General features: G+C 43.9%; 1 protein-coding gene across 1 annotated transcript; it reads right to left on the reverse strand.

Moving 5' to 3' along the window:
- Nucleotides 1-2,410: 2,410 nt before the first annotated feature.
- RPTN (repetin) lies at nt 2,411-18,945 on the reverse strand. Its single transcript, XM_062190141.1, is given in 10 exon segments — nt 2,411-2,577; nt 2,580-2,667; nt 2,669-3,029; nt 3,031-3,247; nt 3,250-3,351; nt 3,354-3,492; nt 3,622-3,832; nt 3,961-4,346; nt 12,591-12,612; nt 18,830-18,945. Coding segments are annotated over 10 exon segments (1,809 nt in total).
- Between the last annotated feature and the right edge of the window lie 454 nt (nt 18,946-19,399).

Genomic DNA, 19,399 nt, shown 5'->3' on the forward strand with positions numbered 1-19,399 from the left:
CTATCAGTGTGATCAACTGTGAACTGAAATTGATCACCTGGACTAGTGAGATGGCATTGGTACATGCCACCTTGATGGGATTGTATTGGAATCCCCTGGCACATTTCTAACTCCATCATTTGGGGCAAATCCAATTGAGCATGTCCCCAGTTGTACATCTCCTCCCTCTCTTTTTCTCATTCTTATATTTAACCGGGATCACTTTTCAGTTAAGATTTAAACACCTAAGAATAATTGTGTGTTAATTACAGAGTTCAACCACTAGTACTAGAACAAAAAAAATACTAAAATGGATAAAGTATTACATTGTACATCAACAGTCAGCACAAGAGCTCATCAAGTCACTGTTTCTCATACTGTCCATTTCACTTCCACAGGTTTCCCCTTTGGTGCTCAGTTAGTTGTCACCGATCAGGGAAAACAAATGATATTTGTCTCTTTGGGACTGGCTTAATTCACTCAGCATGATGTTTTCCAGATTGCTCCATCTTGTTGCAAATGACCAGGTTTCATTGTTTTTGACTGCTGTATAGTATTCTATAGAGTACATGTCCCATAATTTCTTTATCCAGTCTACTGTTGATGGGCACTTGGGTTGGTTCCAGGTCTTAGCTATTTTGAATTGAGCTGCAATAAACATTAGTGTGTAGATGGCTTTTTTGTTTGCCAATTTAATTTCTTTTGGGTAAATTCCAAGGAGTGGGATGGCTGGGTTGAATGGTAGGGTTATATTCAGGTTTCTGAGGAATCTCCAGACTGACTTCCATACTGGCTTAACCAGTTTGCATTCCCACCAACAGTGGGTTAGTGTCCCCTTTTCCCCACATCCTCGCCAGCATCTGTTGTTGGTAGATTTCTGTATATGAGCTATTCTAACTGGGGTGAGGTGAAACCTCATTGTGGTTTTGATTTGCATTTCTCTGATTGCTAGTGATCTTGAACATTTTTTCATGTGTCTGTTGTTCATTTGGATTTCCTCTTTGGAAAGATGTCTGTTGAGGTCTTTGGCCCATCTCTTAAGTGGGTTGTTTGTTTTGATGTTGTGGAGTTTCTTGATTTCTTTGTAGATTCTGGTTATCAACCCTTTATCTGTTGCGTAGTTTGCAAATATTTTTTCCCATTCTGTCGGTTTCCTATTCACTCTCCTGACTGTTTCTTTTGAAGTACAGAAACTTCTCAATTTGATGCAATCCCAAATGTTAATTTTGGCTTTGACTGTCTGTGCTTCTGGGGTATTTTCCAAGAAGTCTTTGCCAGTACCTATATCTTGCAGGGTTTCTCCAATGCTCTCTAATAATTTGATGGTGTCAGGTCGTAGATTTAAGTCTTTAATCCATGTCGAGTGAATTTTTATGTAAGGTGAAAGGTAGGGATCTTGCTTCATGATTCTGCAAGTGGAAATCCAATTTTCCCAGCACCATTTATTGAATAGACTGTCCTTACTCCAGGGATTGGTTTTGGATCCTTGATCAAATATGAGTTGGCTGTAGATGTTTGGGTTGATTTCTGGTGTTTCTATTCTGTTCCATTTGTCTATCCATCTGCACAGAGATTTTTCTTGTGAAAAATTTTCAGTTCTTGGGAGCTGTGGATCAACAGTTTTGGGCCCTTGGCATCTGAAAACAGATGACATATGCTTTCATTCTGTTTTGTGTGATCAGAAATTAGACAAGTTGGAGTGAGTCTAGTTAGCTCTAGTGCTAGGTGCTCAGTGGACAGTCCCTCTGATGAGGGGTAGGATCCTGGGTGCAGAAAATATTGTAAGCATCAGAGATGCCCTCCATAGTCCCTGGTTATCTTAGCAGCCTCTCACTGTGTGTCATTCTAGTCTATCAGGCTTGCTATTCTGATGTTTTATCCACAGGAGCCCAGCTTATTAAGACTAGCTTTTCTCTCCTTGGATGTAATGGAAATCTTCAGGGAGACGTGTTCTGTCAGTGGTCCAATCAGGACCCGCCTACATAGATGAAAACCAGGAAATGATTTAAATCCCCCAAATTAAGATCTGATTATTTCACCCAGTTTACCAGTTAGTTCTCACTCATCCAGAAAACTTTAGAACTGCTGCTCAAAGAACTGAAATGTGCTGCCTGTGAACACTGGCCGTCAAGAGCATCCTTGCAGAGAGAGAAAGCAGAGGCCAGAAGGAAGACATGCATGCTTTCCACCTCCTAAACAGTGGGAAAGATAAACTTCACATGTAAGTTTCTTCTTTAGCTCTGGTGCTCACATAGCCTAATACTGATGTGATTTCTGTTCATGTATATAGCTTTAGAAGAAGTTGGGAAAAACTGCCTTGGTAGAATCAGCTCTGCTCTGTTGTCTTCTTTGAGGCCTCATACTACTCTGGGTTAGATGCAATGCTGTGTCACAGTGTCTTCCCTGTGAACTTCAGCTCTGGTCATCTTCATTAATGTGGATTTTGCCTCTGTTTTGATAGGCTTGCCTGAGATCCTTGAAACCTTTCTTTCTTCTTAGGGCTTTGTCTATCCCATTGTTGCTGATGGCTTTGATTATCTTCATGGGTTTTTCTGTCTTGACTTTTGTGGTTGTGCTCATCTTCCTGGTTTTGTCTATGCTGTAGTTTTGAATCTCTTTATGAGTTTGCTTGTCTTGTCTCTGGTAGTTTTGCTCATCTTTATGGGTTTGTCTGTCCTTTGTCTGATGGTTTTGTTCTTCACGGGTTCTCCTGTCTCTCATGGCTGTGTCTACCCCAGCTTTGATGGACCTGCTCTTCTGCTGCCTGATGGCTCTGTTCTTCACCATGACTTTGCCTGGCCTGGGCCTGTCTCTGACCCTGCTCACTACTGCATGACTGCCAGTCTCTCCCTTTGTGGTGTGGTGCCCTTTCTTGCTGAGTTTGTGCTAAGAGTTTGTGTGGGTGGTATTGGCTGTCTTCCTTAGGCTCCCACATGCAGTGGCTGTTCTGCTGCTCTTCCTTAGGTTGGAATCCCTGTCTCTGATGTTGCTTCACTTTCTGTCCTTGAATCTGATGAATTAGTCTTCCTGATCTTCCTGACCGCTCAACATGAACCTGTTCTTGTTTCCTGAGACCTCTGGATGCACCTATTTTGTTCTTGTATTTCTGTTTCCCCAGCCTGTGACTGGCTGTAGTGGGAACTCTGGCCCTGTCTGTCCATCTGACAATAGTGAGAGCTCTGGTCTTGTCTGTCTGTCTAACCATAGTGAGAGCTCTGGCCCTGTCTGTCTGTCTGACTGTAATGAAGGTTCTGGCCCTGTCTGTCTGACCATAGTGAGGGCTCTGGCCCTGTCTGTCTATCTGACCATAGTGAGAGCTCTGGCCCTGTCTGTCTGTCTGACTGTAATGAAGGTTCTGGCCCTGTCTGTCTGACCATAGTGAGGGCTCTGGCCCTGTCTGTCTATCTGACCATAGTGAGAGCTCTGGCCCTGTCTGTCTGTCTGACTATAGTGAGGACTCTGGTCCTGTCTGTCCATCTGACCGTAGTGAGGGCTCTGGCCTTTACTGTCTGTCTGGTCACGTTGAGAATCCAGTCCATGCCTGTATCTTTGATTATAGCCTGATTCCTATTGGTTCCTTTGGCTGGAGCAAGAGTCTGGTCTGAGGCTCACAGATTGGTCACAGCTTTATTGTTGTCCAACCTTCTCAGGCTGGCCATAATGAGAATCTCGAGGTGGTTTCTCACACTGACCTAAGGCAATGATATTTTTTTGTATTTTATGCTGGCCATCACTAGATTTATGATTCAGTCTTTGACCTGAGCTAGAGTCTTGACCTTGCCGCCTAGACTTATCGAAGCCATAATCTTTGTCTTGTCTCTTAGGTTGACCCTGGCAGGAGTCGCTGTCTTGTCTCTTAGACTGACCACAGTGGGAATCAGGTTGACTATGTAGGAGTCCCTATCTTGTTTCTCTGTCTGACCATAGCAAGAATGCTGGCCCTGTCTCTCAAGCTGACCACAGTGAGAATATATATCTTGCTTCTTTGACTGACTGTAGTGAGAATCCTGGCCCTGTGTCTCAGACAAACCATAGTGAGAGTCCTTATCTTGTCTCTCTGACTGGTCATATTGGGCATCCTGACTTTGTCTTACAGATGGACTGGGAAAGGGGTTCTGCCTTTCCCTCTCATGCCTCTGACTGTGTTATCTGCCTGTGTTTCTTGGAAAATTATGATCTCGGTTTCCTTCCTGTCCCCTTTCTTGCTGGGAGGTTATTTTTCTACATGACTCGTTATCGAGTTTACAACGGCAGGCTTTGGCCAATTGGAACACCAACAAGAGATATTTATGAAAATCAACTTGTCCATTTTTATTTTGATCTAAGAGATCCAAGATGTTTTCCACAGTCTCTGGGTCACTTAGTTTCTGTGAGAAGAGAAAGCAGAGAAAAAATCAAATGATTTCCTGTGGATACGAAGATGCTTATCAGTATTCATGCCCCAATCCCATCAGTCCTGGACAGATCTTCTTTGGTTGAGAAACCATTCATATGAAGTGGCTTGATTCTTTTTTTCTATTTTTATTTTTTATTTTTTGACAGGCAGAGTGGACAGTGAGAGAAAGAGAGACAGAGAGAAAGGTCTTCCTTTGCCGTTGGTTCACCCTCCAATGGCCGCCGTGGTAGGCGCGCTGCGTCCGGCACACCGCGCTGATCCGATGGCAGGAGCCAGGTGCTTCTCCTGGTCTCCCATGGGGTGCAGGGCCCAAGCACTTGGGCCATCCTCCACTGCACTCCCTGGCCACATCAGAGAGCTGGCCTGGAAGAGGAGCAACCGGGACAGAATCCGGCGCCCTGACCGGGACTAGAACCTGGTGTGCCAGCTCCGCAGGTGGAGGATTAGCCCATTGAGCCACGGTGCCAGCTGTGGCTTGATTCTAGTCTTTGATCAGCTGATTCTCAAAACATTGTCCCTTGCTGGACCAATGGGAGTATGACCACAGGGAGTAGATACACTTATTTAAAATAAGCTCCGTTAATAATTAATTTGTCATTTGAGGAAGTTATCCCATCCCATTATATGGTACATTCTAATTGTTTAACCCAGTTCCTTATCACCCTGCTGTGAGATCCTGGAACAAGGGGAAGCTGCCTTTATTTATGTTTGTATTCCCAGTGCCTAGAGAGAGATATCTTCTATCCCCTGATTCACTCTCCAAATGGCCGCAATGGCTGGAGCTAGGCCAATCAGAAGCCAGGAGCCAGGAGATTCTTCCCGGTCTCCCACGCAGGTGCAGGGGCCCAAGGACTTGGACCATCTTCTTCAGCTTTCCCAGGCACATTAGCTGGGAGTTGGATTGTAAGTAGAGCAGCTGGGATGCAAACTGACACCTATTTGAGATGCTGGCACTGCAGGTGGCAGCTTTACCTGCTACACCACAGCTCTGGCCCCCTAGAAAAACGTTTTGAACACCAGAGATAGGACATACATAGAGCTTAACATCAAAAGTCTAGATGCATGGCTGGGCCTGGATTTCCTTAAGGAGATGAGGTTTGTGTTGTTCCTAAAAGGATTCAGGTGGACAGAGGAGTAGCAGAAGAAATTCTAGATGGGAGAAGAGAAAGACCAATAGTCCAAAGGTGAGACTGTTATATTTTGTTTGGACTAAAGTGAGCTGATTAGTCTGGCTGGGAAAAAGGATATAGAGAAAAGTAGAGTTAAAAAAAAACTCTGGAGCTGAAAAGCATATCTAGTCATGGCCTCTTAATTTTTTTTTAAAAGATTTATTTATTTTGAAAGAGAGAGAGAGAGGGAGAGACAGATCTTCTATCTGTTGGTTTACTCTCCAGATGACCACCAGGAACCAGAAGCTTCATCCAGGTCCCCCACATCATGGCAGGGGCCTAAACACTTGATCCATCTTCTGCTGCTTTTCCTAGGCCATTAGCAGGGAGCTGGATGGGACATGGAGCTGCTAGAACATGATCCAGCGTGCATATAGGACACCAGATTTGCAAGCGGCAACTTTACCCACTATGCCACAATGCCAGCCTCTTGCCCTCATAATTTTACAGGTGAGGAAATTGAGATCCAGCTAGATTGAGTGACTTGTCATGGGTTCCATAGGGCTATGTCAGAAATACAGCTTTTTGTGTTTTGTTATTCTCTCTGTACCTTGCATCCTCTGCTGTTCTAGGTCTGTCATTACTAGTCAGGTCTTGCTAAGTCTCCATAAATCCTGAGAGCTGCCTCATGCTGAGATTGTCTTTCTGCTCTTGTATCTCTACTTAGTGCTCTTCAGGGATGTCTTTTCTCACCAATTAGAACTGAAGACCCAGAGGAGGGTTGGCTGCTCCCGTAGACAAATGGGGAGGTAGGAGTGGGTGGGTAAGGGGTACAGACATAGCTGTCATGACAGAGAACAGCAATGCTATGGCCCCTTTCTGTTGGCATTCTCCTGGGGTGCCTAGCAATGATTTCTTTTGGCTAGATGGGCAAATCCATTTGCCTGATGGGGCAGTGGACAGAAAGATTATGTTCTTAGTAGTAGGATCTGCTATGTCTGCATTCATTTAACACAATAAATTTTAGAGGATAGGCAGAGAATGGTGTTGATCAGCCAGTCAGTTGGTAGGTGTTTGAGTAGATGGATCCTGCAAGCACTGACATAAAGATCCTTGACCTTGAAGAACTTTTTCTCACTGGGAGATGGGATACACAGGATCCTCCTCTGTGGTTCAAACTGCCTCACAAGTGTTTATTACTGTTGTTAGTACGGTGTAGATAGGTAGAGTAGAGGGAAGATAGGGAGGCTGCAAGGGCTAGAATGCAGATTTGAAGGAACAATGAGCTGTTCTGGGTAATTTTGGGCAGATCACTTAACCTGACCTAGAATTTTTATATTTGTAAAGGGAAAGAATTGGAGTTTCCCTTGGCGTTAGCATTCTGTGATTCTGTAATGCCAACCTTGCAGTTAGCTGAGGGTTCAGAGGTAATATTTTAACTGCTATCTTCATGAATTTGATAAAAGTCTCAGAACTTCATGCTTCTCGATCTTTCTCTGTGGGAAATGGGGAGGGCAATAATTGGTATACTATTACTTCACTAACAATTTCAGTTGCATCATGACCTATGCTATTTTTGTTTATTTTCAATGTTTTTGTGCTGCTTTTAATGTAGTCATGCTTAAGTATGGCCTTGTTGTTTCTAAGGCAAGGATTTTTCTCTCTCTTTTTTTTTTTTAAAGATTTATTTATTTGAAAAGTCATAGTTACAGAGAGAGGGAGAGAAAGAGGAAGAGAGACAGAGAGAGAGAGAGAGAGAGAGAGAGAGAGAGAGAAATCTTCCATTCGTTGGTTCACTCCCCAGATGGCTACAGTAACCAGCCTCTGGGCCAAGCCAAAGCCAGGAGCTGGGAGCCCGGAGCTTCATCTGGGTCTCCCACATGGGTGGCAGGTGCTCAAATTGCTTTTTCCAGGCCATTAGCAGGGAGTTGGATCAGAAGTAGAGCAACTGGAATATGAACTGGCACCTATATAGGATGCCAATGTCACAGGTAGTGGCTTTACGATTACACCAAAATGCCAGCTCTGCAAAGCATTTTTATAAAAGATTTGTTTATTTGAAAGGCAGAGTGACAGAGAGAGAGAGAATCTTCCATCTGTTGGTTCACTCCCCAAATAACCACAACAGCTGGGGCTGAGCCAGGCTAAAGCCAGGAGCCAGGAGCCAGGTGCCAGGAAATCCATCTGGGTCTCCCATGTGGGGTAACAGGGTTACAGGTACTTGGGCCATCTTTCACTGTTTCTCAGATGCATGAGTATGGAGCTGGATCAGAAGTGGAGCAGTTGGGACTTGAACCAATCCTCATATGAGATGCTGGCATCACAAGTGGTGGCTCAACCCTCTGCACCACAACACTGCTCCCAGGCAAAGAATTTTAAAGCTACAATCTAGTGAGGTCTTATTGTATTATAGATTCTATGTTTAACATTTTATTTTGTGCTATCTTGTTTAATTCTTGGAACAACACCATTGAGGCAGAAAGGATTATTTTCATTTTCAAACAAGGAAACGGAAGTCAGAGAACGATAAATAACTTCTCACAGTCGCACAGCTTGCAATGGGCTGAACCCACATCTTCCTGATTCCAAAGCCCTTATTTGCAACCCTTGTGTAATTCCACCTCTTTTAGGACAGAACAGGTGATTGCCAACTGCTGCTTGAGAAATAGTTTTCCATACAGACTGAAGTGAGTAAGAACAAAGTAACTTCCTAATGACACGCTATGAAGGGAACCAACCTTGAAATGAGAACCTCCTAGTGTATAACCATTCAAATAGTTTTTATTTTCTTATGTTTCTTCAGCACCTAAATAGTTCTCATACTGATGAACCATTTGGGGAGGCAAGACAAATGCTTATAAAAACAAAACCTAGAAACAGAAAAACGGCCATCTGTTGTAACTGACAGCTCTGGGATTGCTTGGAATGAGGTTAAGTTCTGCCTGCCCATTCCATGTAGTTCTTGACCTTATTGCAAGCTTTGCTGTTCATTCCCCTTGGGATGAAGATATGCTCAGTGGTTGGGACAGGTACTATTTTGAATTAGTGTAGTTTTTCTGTGAGTTTCCTCATCGTATTTTGGCCAACTTATTAAGGATGATTATTGTGAACCTTTCTTCCTCTTCTCTTCCGTTGAGATGTTGTGTATGTATTTAGAGAGATGAAACCCACAGGATCCACAGGATGGCAATTTGTGCTACAAAGGAAAGCCCCTGTGTACTGCTGGGAAAGGCACTTCATTCTTGCTAGCCCTTGGCATTAAGCAGGTGGATAAAGTGCAGATAGGGCAAGTGAACACCTCCTGGAGAGGAGTGGGACTAATTAATAGACATAAAAACCGTTGAGATTTCTTAAAAGGTCACTTATTATCACCTGCACAAGTAAGTTCCTACTTGAAAATCTTCCTTTGCAGGTGAATTATCCTCCTGTTAATTATAGGCCATTTTGGTATTAATGACATCTGTGGGAGTCAGTGGTTTTTTTTTTTTTAGAGTAACACTGCTTCAGCAATATTTTAGCTTTGTCAGAAATGTGTTCTGAGCCAAAGGAAGGAGACCTATGTAGTTCCTGGGTGTCTAGCACACATGATTTATTTTAAAATGATTTATTTATTTACTTACTTGACAGGCAGAAATATAGAGACAGGAGGACATACACACACACACACACACACATACACACAAGGGAGAGGGGGATAGGGGAAGAGGGGGAGAGATTGAGAGCGAGAGCGAGAGAGAGAGAGAATCATTCACTGATCCCAAATAACTGCCATGATCAGGACTAGGCTAGGCCAAAGTCAAGAGCATGGAGCTCCATCCAGGTCTCCCACATGGGTGGTAGGGGCCCAAGGACTTGGGCCATCTTCCTCTGCTTTCCCAGGCATATTAGAGGGCAGCCAGGATTCAAACTGGTGCTCTTATGGGATGCCAGTGTCACAGAAGGTGGCTTAACTCGCTGTGCCACAATGCCAGCCCCTAGTGCACAGGTTTTGGTTTGGAGTGGGCTCTTCATACCTAGCATGTAGACTAACCTTTTCTTCTATTTTAGGCTTTTTGTTTTGGATTCAAGAGCCCACCTTCCTTAGCATGTTTCCCCCTCAAATGAAATGAGCTAGAAAGTGTCAAAAGTCGTTGTTGAGCACAACTCATTGAATCCTAGGTAATTTCCAGAACATGGTTAATAATGCCATTGACCAAAACAGTTGTCTTTAAAGTGATTGTGTGTAGTAGAATTTGGACTAATTAGGTTGGTCAGGTTTCTGAGTTTTTCTTCTTTTTGCTAAAGAAATTTGTTGAGATATAATGTACATACTGTATAATGCACTCATTTAGATGCAATTTTTTTTTTTAGAATTTTTTTTTATTTGACAGGTTGAGATATAGACAGTGAGAGAGAGAGACAGAGAGAAAGGTCTTCCTTCCATTGGCTCACCTCGCAAATGGCCACTATGGCCGGCGCTGCGCTGATCCAAAGCCAGGAGCCAGATGCTTCTCCTGGTCTCCCATGTGGGTGCAGGAGCCCAAGCACTTGGGCCATCCTCCACTGCCCTCCAGGGCCACAGCAGAGAGCTAGACTGGAAGAGGAGCAACTGGGACTAGAACCTGGCACCCATATGGGATGCCGGCGCCGCAGGCAGAGGATTAGCCAAGTGAGCCACGGCACCGGCCCCTGCAATTTTTTTTAGTATTATATAATCATCACCAAATGTAATTATAGAACATTTTTGTCCCCCCACCCAAAAGAATCTTTTGCCTGTTAGCAGTCATCCTGTTCCTCTCCTATCTTCTGGTAACCACTAATCTACTTTCTGGCATTATAGATTGATCTAACCCAGGCATTTCATACAAATGGAATCGTATACTACTTGTATGTGGTCAAGTTGCTTCTTTCCTTAGAATAATGTTTTCAAGGTTCATCCATGTAGTACCTTGTATCAGTACTCCATTCCTTTTTATGTCTGAATAGTATTCCATCACAAGGACATACAACATCTTGTTTTTCCATTTTTCCTTTATATATATTTGAGTTGTTTCCACTTTTTGGCTACTATGAATAATGATGCTGTGCATACATTTTTGTGTGTAGATGTTCTATTTTCAGTTCTCTTGGGTTTATGCCTTGGAAGTTGCTGGGTCACATGGCATATTAGTCAACTTTTTGTTACTACAACTAAAATACTTGAGAGGAGCTTCTTAGGAAAAAGTTAGGTTTGTTTTGGCTTACAGTTTCTTTTTAAATTTTATTTATTTTCATTTTATTTTAGGGCAGAGAGAGAGAGAGAGAGAAAGAGAGAAAAAAATTTTCCATATGCTGGTTCATTCCTGAATGCTGCAATAGCTGGAGTGTGGCCAGGCTGAAGTTAGGAGTCTGGAACTCAATCTGGATCTCCCACATAGGGGGCAGGGAATCTTACTTGAGCCATTACCTGCTGCCTCCCAGAGTGTGGAATAGCAGGGAGCTGTTCAGAAGTGAAGTAGCCAGGACTAGAACTCAGGCTCTCTGATATGGGATATAGGCTGCTAAACCACTGCACCAAATGCTGGCCCCTCAGTTTACAGTTTTGGAAGTTTATAGTCCAAGATCATGTGGCCCCATCAGTCTGACACATGATGAAGGCAGAACACGTGTGGAGGGAGGATCATGTGGTGACCCAGGAAACAGGGAAGCCAGGCTTGCTTAAATAATCAATGCTGTCCTGAGAACTACTCTCCCAGGCAAGCCCCCAGTGACCTGAAGACCTCCCACTGCGCCCACCTTTTTTTTTTTTTTGATGCCGTAATTAAATCAAGTTTCCACCCTTAATCCATTTTCCATGAATATTGATCCTTTAGCCATTAATATAAGACTTTGGGATTTAAATGCAGAAGTCAGGGAGGCAAATCCTGTTCATACCATACTACAAGGTAACTGTATGTTTAACTTTCTGAGGAACTTCCAGACTGTGTTGAGTTGTTTTTCAGAAACTTTTGGAGAGAGATTGTTGGTTTAAAGGCCTTGGCTTGAGGATGCCAACAGGTTAAACCTGCCTGGAAGAGATGTAGCCAGGAACAGGCAAAGGATATGGAATTACTGCTGTGGCTCTGCCCTCCAGGGGTCTTGCACAACCTTATAAGTCAGCAGATACCAAAAGTCTATAGTAGTAGGCACCTGATAAAGTTTTGCTGACCAAAGAAATGAATATCTCCTGAGATAAAGCAGGAGAGGGGAAATGGAGTGGAGAAGATATGTAAATATGCTCTGTGATATGTGAAATTTTCATTATATTTGAGGCTTTGTTAATAATTCATTTGGGTCCCATCAATGTTTTTAGTACTCCCACCCCTCCACCCGGAGTGAGCTCTGTCAGGATAGGAAGAGGTGAGTTTGGCCAATCTGGTATGTGGAGGCCAATATGCAGGCATTTGCCTCTTCCCCTTTCAAGAACAGTCAGATCTGCTCTTGATTTCCCTATAGCCTTTCCTGGCCCCTCAAATGCAGGTCTTCTCAGGGTCCTCTGTTCATTTTCATTATGAACTTGGGAAAGATTTCTTCTTTGTGACTCAATTTCCCTCTTTTGAAAAATTAGGGAGGGTGCTAAAGTGACAAAAGGATGGACAGGATTCCATCTCAGCAAGTCTGTGCTCCCTGGGGAGTTCTTATTTGGGATTTAGAACTTGGTTTTAAATTGTTGACTCTTAAGAATAAAGACAAGGATGTGTAAAAATTGTAGGTCCTTACAGCATATGGGACAGGAGAATGGGTTTGGAATCTGAGCCAATGGTTAGGTAGGGGGCCTAGGGAATGGCTGCTAGTATCTTGAACAGAAAGAACACAGGAACCACTTTCATTTTCCCAGAAAATAGCTGAATGCTAAAGTTCCTAAACCCAACTAAGGGTTGAGGCCTGAGGATCAGCCCAGGAATCACAATTCTCAGTAGGGCAACTGAATGCATTTGTGATACACGCATACAGGGAGTTCTGGATCAAGTAAGCTGAAGACTTGGCCCAGGTAGGTCAGTGCCCAGGATGTCCTTGGCAAGTGCCAATTCCAAGACTCCTACAGGAGCAGATTGCCTAGTGTCCCTGAGAAGTCTTTGCTGTGTCTCATTCACTCAGCTGTCAGGTACGGTAGGATATGGATTCAGAATTCTGAGAGAACAGGAAAACAGAAGCAGATAATCACAAAGAGCTACTGCCACAGCTTGAGTAAGGGAATAATCATTCTGAAGCCTTTGCCAGCAAAGCATAACCAGAGTATGATAGGCTGCTAGAGGATGGCTTAGGGGATTTGGTGATTATCTAGGCCTGGAGAGTGGTGCTGTCCCCAGTCCATCATGATTTATTCCCTGGTCCCATAAGTGAGGGCAGTTGCCACTTGCATGATACACCTATTTGTCTTGTCCACCTAACAAACTCTTGGCATAGTCAAGAAATAAGAAGGAATGATCAGGACCTGCACTGTGGCATAGCAGTTAGAGCTGCTGCCTACTGCACTGGCATCCCATATGGCCACTGGCTCATGAACTGGCTGCTCCACTTCCAATCCAGCTCCCTGGTAATGTGCCCAGGAAAGCAACAGAGGATGGCCCAAGTGCTTGGGCCCCTGCAATCACATGGGAGACCCAGAAGAACCTCATAGCTCCTGGCTTCAGCCCAGCCCAGCTCCAGTTGTTGCAGCCATTTGAGGAATGATTCAGTCGATGGAAGATCTCTCTATCTTTCTCTCTATCCCTCTCTTTCTCTCTAACTCTGCCTTTCAAATAATTAAATCTTTTAAAAAAGGATCAAGTCATTGGAGGCCAAACAAGAGTTTTCTTCACTTATTGGCTGGTTCATTCCTGCATTTATTCATTTATCTCCTTGGTGGATGAATGAGGACAACAGACCTCTTAGCAAAAAAAAGGATTTAGGGAAGAGATTATGGAAGAACTGTCACTAGAGTTTGTGTTATGTGCAAAATTTTATCATCATCAATTCTTTTTTTTAATTTTTTAATTTTATTTATTTTTTTATTTTTTTTTCTTAAACTTTTATTTAATGAATATAAATTTCCAAAGTATAGCTCATGGGTTACAATGGCTTCCCCCCTCCCATAGCTTCCCTCCCGCCCGCAACCCTCCCCCCTCCCGCTCCCTCTCCCCTTCCATTCATGTAAAGATTCATTTTCAATTCTCTTTGTATACAGAAGATCAGTTTAGTATATATTAGGTAAAGATTTCAACATTTTGCCATATACTTTGCGTTTCTGTGTGGGCACAGACTGATGAGGTCTTTTCTAATTATATACTGAAGTGATCTTCTGTATATAAAGAGAATTGGAAATGAAAAAAAAAAAAAAACAACCTGGTGTTAAAATGGAAATGGTATCATCATCAATTCTACCCCCAGAGTGGGACTAGCCTGAACAAGCATTCTCCCTCTCTGACCACTTCTACCCCCAAAGCTTATGCCCCAAGCAGCCTCAACACCTTTCTGTGTGCCTCATCTTTGACCCGGCTCAATTACCAGAACACTTTGCCATGGGAGGTCTGCCTACTCATCTTCTTTTAATCTCAATCTCTTTGTTGTGGTCACAAATATTCCACGTGGCCCCAGTTACCCTGCAGGAAAGAAATCATTAATTTATTGCAGCATCAGAAACCGCAGCACCTTCCTGTCTCAGGAGCAGGGGAGAGGATGGCTACAGTTCAGGGCTTAGAGGAGGCAAAGTGGCAGTAGGGGGAGAGACAGGATTCTGTTGTGACTTGTTATCTGGGCTGGACTAAGTCTGTAGAAGCCTGGGTGCCTATGTGTATCTTGTCTCCATTCTTCCACACAGCATGCCAGCCGCTCCTGCTGGTGTGTAACAGGAGACACTGGCAGTCCCCTCATGGGGTGGCTCTGTGTTGCAAGGGGGTGGGCTGGTAAAGGTGAGTGCAAGGAAGGTCCTTGTCATCTGAAAGGACCAAAGCCCTTGCACCTAAGGCCTCTCAGTTTCCCTAAAATAGTTTCAAGCATCCAGAGCTTTCTTATCTTTGAGAAGAGAAAAATTCAGTCTCATGGAAGACAGTGTGATTTTTACAAGATTTCAAAGGATTACATAAGAAGACAATACTAGAGCTGTAGGCAGTCCAGACTTCCTTACTTTAGTATATGACACAGGGTCTTTATTGTTCCACAATTCTATATTCTGTTCTTTTTTCACATTAGAAATCCAATCCAAGGTAGAGAGATCCTGTGTGGAAGGGTCAAGCAGATCTGCATGGGAATCCAGTTCTGCTCAGCAGTGTTCTAGAAATTAAATGAGCTGAAGTGCCTGGCACAAGGGAGCAGCAGTCAGGGTGTGCTCTCTTTTTCTTCCAAGATAGCCTAGCTGTTGTCACCTTTCTGGAAAGTCACTTGGGATCAAAGGTCCTGACTGTCTTGGGCATACCACTGAGTTTATTTAGGCTTCCATTTATAGCATGTGTCAGGAGCTCAAGTTCTTTATGACCAGAGATTAATTACTATTATGATTTAATACAGTAGCCGCCTAGGATGGTGAGTTGCTGCCCTGAACCACTTGAAAAACAAAAAAGGAATTTTTTGAAGCCCTTAATTTGAGTCTTGAGGATGTGAACTATGGAGAAACCATTTTTTAAAATTATTTTTATTTATATTTATTTATTTATTTTGACAGGCAGAGTGGACAGTGAGAGAGAGAGAGAGAGAAAGGTTTTCCTTTGCCATTGGTTCACCCTCCAATGGCCGCCATGGCCAGCGCGCTGTGGCTGGTGCGCCGCGCCGATCCAAAGGCAGGAGCCAGGTGCTTCTGGTCTCCCATGGGGTGCAGGGCCCAAGCACTTGGACCATCCTCCACTGCACTCCTGGGCCACAGCAGAGAGCTGTCCTGGAAGAGGGGCAACTGGGACAGAATCTGGCGCCCCGACCGGGACTAGAACCCGGAGAAACCATTTTTTTAATAAAATTTGTTTTAAGCTACACTCTCATCTTTGCCATAACCTAGCCCTTCCCAATCCATCAGGATCACCATCTAGCATCAGGGTAATGCTCTTGTCAAAAGCTTTCTGGAAAGCAATGCATCTTGAGTAGGTGGAGGTGTGCAATTTCCACAATGGAGGGACCAGACATGGAGGAGGGGAAAGACAAAGGGAAACCAAAGCAGATTGTTTCAGTCATTTGTTCAGTGGTGATTGTGATTTTTGGGTGGAAAGTGGGCAGGAAAATGACATGGATTTCATTTCTGGACAAGTACAAAATAACACATTTGGTAGGTAGGAAATAGTTGTAGTGTGAAATACTTGAATTGCACTGTCAGAGAGATAAGCTGGATCTAGAATCAGAGCTACATTCCATTCCTGGTTCTGCAAACTGTCATTAAACAGGAAGGTCTCATTCTGATACCGAGCTGGGAGGACTGATAGAAGTGTTACAGATGTGGTAGACTTAAGTAGATGTTTGCCAAGTCTGCCATCGCTGTGTGCTGATTCAGCTGCAACTGAATCAGTCGGTTGTACAGACTCACAGTTTCATCTGTCACCAGGCCATGCCCTATTGTACGGTGGCCCTGTCCTAGACACATGTAGGCAGCTTCAACTTTGCGTGGATTCCTTCCTAGGAAGAGCTAGCTTTTTTCTTGGTTTTGTTATCAGATCTTGGTCTCTTGTTAGTGTCTCTGTGCCTCAGTCCTCCTAGAATGCATGAAGTGTTGCTCATAGGGACAGGCAAAGGTTTTGCTCTAGGATTATCTCAATAGATCCAATATCACCTTTTCTGTTCCTGTCACCCAGCAATCCACCTTTCGGTTGTAAACATATGTGACACTGGCATTTACAGGGTCTCTTATCTGTGTCACAGCACAAAGTTGTCAAACAATAAAGTGCTTAGAACTCTTCCGGCACGTAGGAGGCACTCAACCATGTTAGGCGTCTCCAATATTTTGCTCTATGTAGCAGTCTTATCGTGAAACTTAACACAGGATCACATACTATGTATAAGAGATTATAGTTATTATCGTTTCTAAAGCCAACCTGAATTGGCCACATGAAACAGTGTGTGGGCTCTGAGCTGTCCTCCATAACCAGCAGAAGGGGGCCCAGTAATTTCTGCATTGCCTCATGAGGATGCGCTTCAGAGCACACATCCATTTGCAAGGCTCCTGGCTGTATCTTCTGTATTTTTATCATGTCTGGGCTGCACTTGGCCATTGGCTCACCTTTCCTCCCTGCTGAAAGGGGGGCTTTCCAAGGGCTCTGTCTCCATATCCTGAAGCAGGAAATGGAAAATTTTAGACAAAGGTAGCTAGGAAATGCTAATAAGGGATCTCTTACCTCAAGGCCTTGGCACTTTCTGTTCCCACTGCCTGGAATGCTGTTCCCTCAGATAATCACAGGGGTTAATTCTTCATTTCATTCAGACTTCTATTGAAATACTGCATTATTGGCAAAATCTTCCAGGCCACCCTATAAAAATGGAAAACTCCTTCCACAAGTTGTCAGTTTCTGACTCCATTCCCTTACTCTGCTGTATGTTTCATCTCAGTGCTTATCATCATCTCCTGGTTTGCTGCACATTTCCTCCTTTATTGTCTCTGTCCCCAAGTAGCGAGTAAGCACACTATAGCCTTGGTGTCTAGAAGAGTACTCACCTGGATGGGCAAATGCTTATTGAGGGGGTTGTGTGGTCAGATTAGGTCTTTTCATTTGGAAAGGATGATAGCAGGAAAGGGATTAACTGAATGATGCAAGGATCAAGATATTATTATATCAATATAGCTATACCCATAAATACATAAAATGTTAGAATAAAGGTGTTCACATTCCTTTAAGACTAGAGAAATACAAGTTAAGAAAAGAAAATGAGGGGTTTTATTTCCCACAACAGGCCATAATTTGGGGGAGGGGAATTCTTCACTCTAAGAGGTGATGGCACTTTTGAAAGCTAAGAATCCATTCAGAGAGTTCTGGAACCTGTGGGTGCTATTCCTAGCCATTTGGCACTTGTTCCACAGCTTTCCTCCTGGGGCCTCTGTTAGAGGTAGGCTCTAGGGTGAAAACACACAGTGACCATTGCTGATTGGCTATTTTGGATGTCTCTATGTGCCGGGTTATGAGAGAGACAGAAGTCACAGGGCAAGGAGCAGGGGTAAATAGGAGACATGGAGGGTTGGAAAGAGTCAGGGTAGAGAATAAGAGAAAGACATTTCCATGGATCTTCAGGAGTGGGAGACATGGGAAGAAATCCTGGAAGAAGCATTTATGTTTGAAAAGTTTGGGGGGAATTTCTTTTGACCTTGGATTGGAGAAGTTCATTCATTTCATGATTTATTCATCTTACAAGTGTTTGTTAATAACCTACTATACATCAGGTACTGGTACTGTTCTTGGCCTGGAGGTTACAGTAGTGAAATTCTGCTCTGTGACAGCTCTGCATTCTAGGGTGGGGAGACAAATAAAACAAGTAAGTAGCATGTGTAGTATCAATGTCAGGTGATCTGGTGAGAAATAATCAGGAGAAGGGATAGAAGTCCTTGTATGGTGGAATGAGGGCAGGGATGGTTGTGATTCATAATTGGTGGCTGGGGAAGGTGACATTTGATAATGGCCTGAATGAGGTGAAGTTTTCTGTTGGCTACAACCAGTGAGCTCGTGGATTCTCAGAGGCTTGGGTACTCATTTTAACTCTATCTATCTGAGCCTTGTTTCCTTCCCTGTCCCAGGTTCACCAGTTTACTCAGTAAGCATGAGGCACTGGGGACATACCATGAACAAGACAAACAGGATGCATGCCTTTGTGGACTCTTCCATCTGGAAAGAGAAATAGATAAATGGTTCCCCAGCAGTGTGAGGACTGCTGTGCTAGGACATTTGCAGGCTGCTGCAGAGCTCAGAACAAGGCGTCCTCCTGTCTATAGGGAGCTCAGGGAAGGCTTCCTAGCTGAGACTGAACCCAAGTTGGGAGTTTTGTGTTTTCTTCATTTCCAGTCCTCTGTCCTTATCTTCTGTACACTCTTTTCTTTATTAAATATCTCACCACTTTTTGAGTCCTTCCCCATATTACATTTCTTGTTGTATTAGGCATCCTTCATGATTCATTCTTCCCTGTCTTCTCAGTTTAATGGAGATTATAGGTGTTGCTGCCCACATGCTCATAAGAACTCAGGAGTGCTACAGAGGATTAATGGCATTTTAGGATTAAGGATATGATGACAGTTTAAAGGTTTTTAGCTCCTCCTAAACTGGAAGATCTACTGACACAATGCATTGCTAAACCTCCCAGATTTGCCTAAGGCAATAGTTCTGTTTCTCCTTGGGCCCATGCTGGCTGCTGTTCAGGAAATCTGGGAACAGTTGCTTTGGGTACTAAGTCCCTGTTCCTTGGACCCCACCTCTTGCCCTCTTCATAGGGCTTTGTGATGACAGAGCTCAGGTATGTGGCACCTGATGAAGTTGCAAGGGGTGTGACAGGTGCCAGGGCACTTTGCTGATCGCCCATCACAGCCATGGTGGGACGTGCTGTAGACTTCACTGACCTCACTGTGCTGCATCCCTCACTGAGCTGGGTGGGCACCAAGGGCCGTGGCAGCAGGAGAACTTTCTTTATCTGGGTCATCATAATCTGACCTGTCACTGATCTCACACTCCATGTCCCTTGAAACCTCACCTTCTTTGGTTAAAATGGTCTCTTTGCTGAGCCCCAGACCCATTTCCACACCTCCACTCTGGTGATAAGTCCCCTTGGAAATGTGTTTCATTTTCTTCTCAAGCTCTTCAAATCTACCCACCCTTTAGCATCCACTCCCAGCAGCAGACAAACTTTGAGTCCTTTTTTGCTCTCTCCCTGAGCACGGGTAGCACATTTTATCTTTTATAGCACTTTGGTTCCAAGTGACAACTGCCATTGCAGAGAATCCTCAAGCTGGAGTAGCCCAGCACTGCCTCACTCTCCTCCAGTGGTT

The sequence above is a fragment of the Lepus europaeus genome, chromosome 5 (assembly GCF_033115175.1).
Source record: "Lepus europaeus isolate LE1 chromosome 5, mLepTim1.pri, whole genome shotgun sequence".
Classification (NCBI taxonomy): Eukaryota; Metazoa; Chordata; class Mammalia; order Lagomorpha; family Leporidae; genus Lepus; species Lepus europaeus.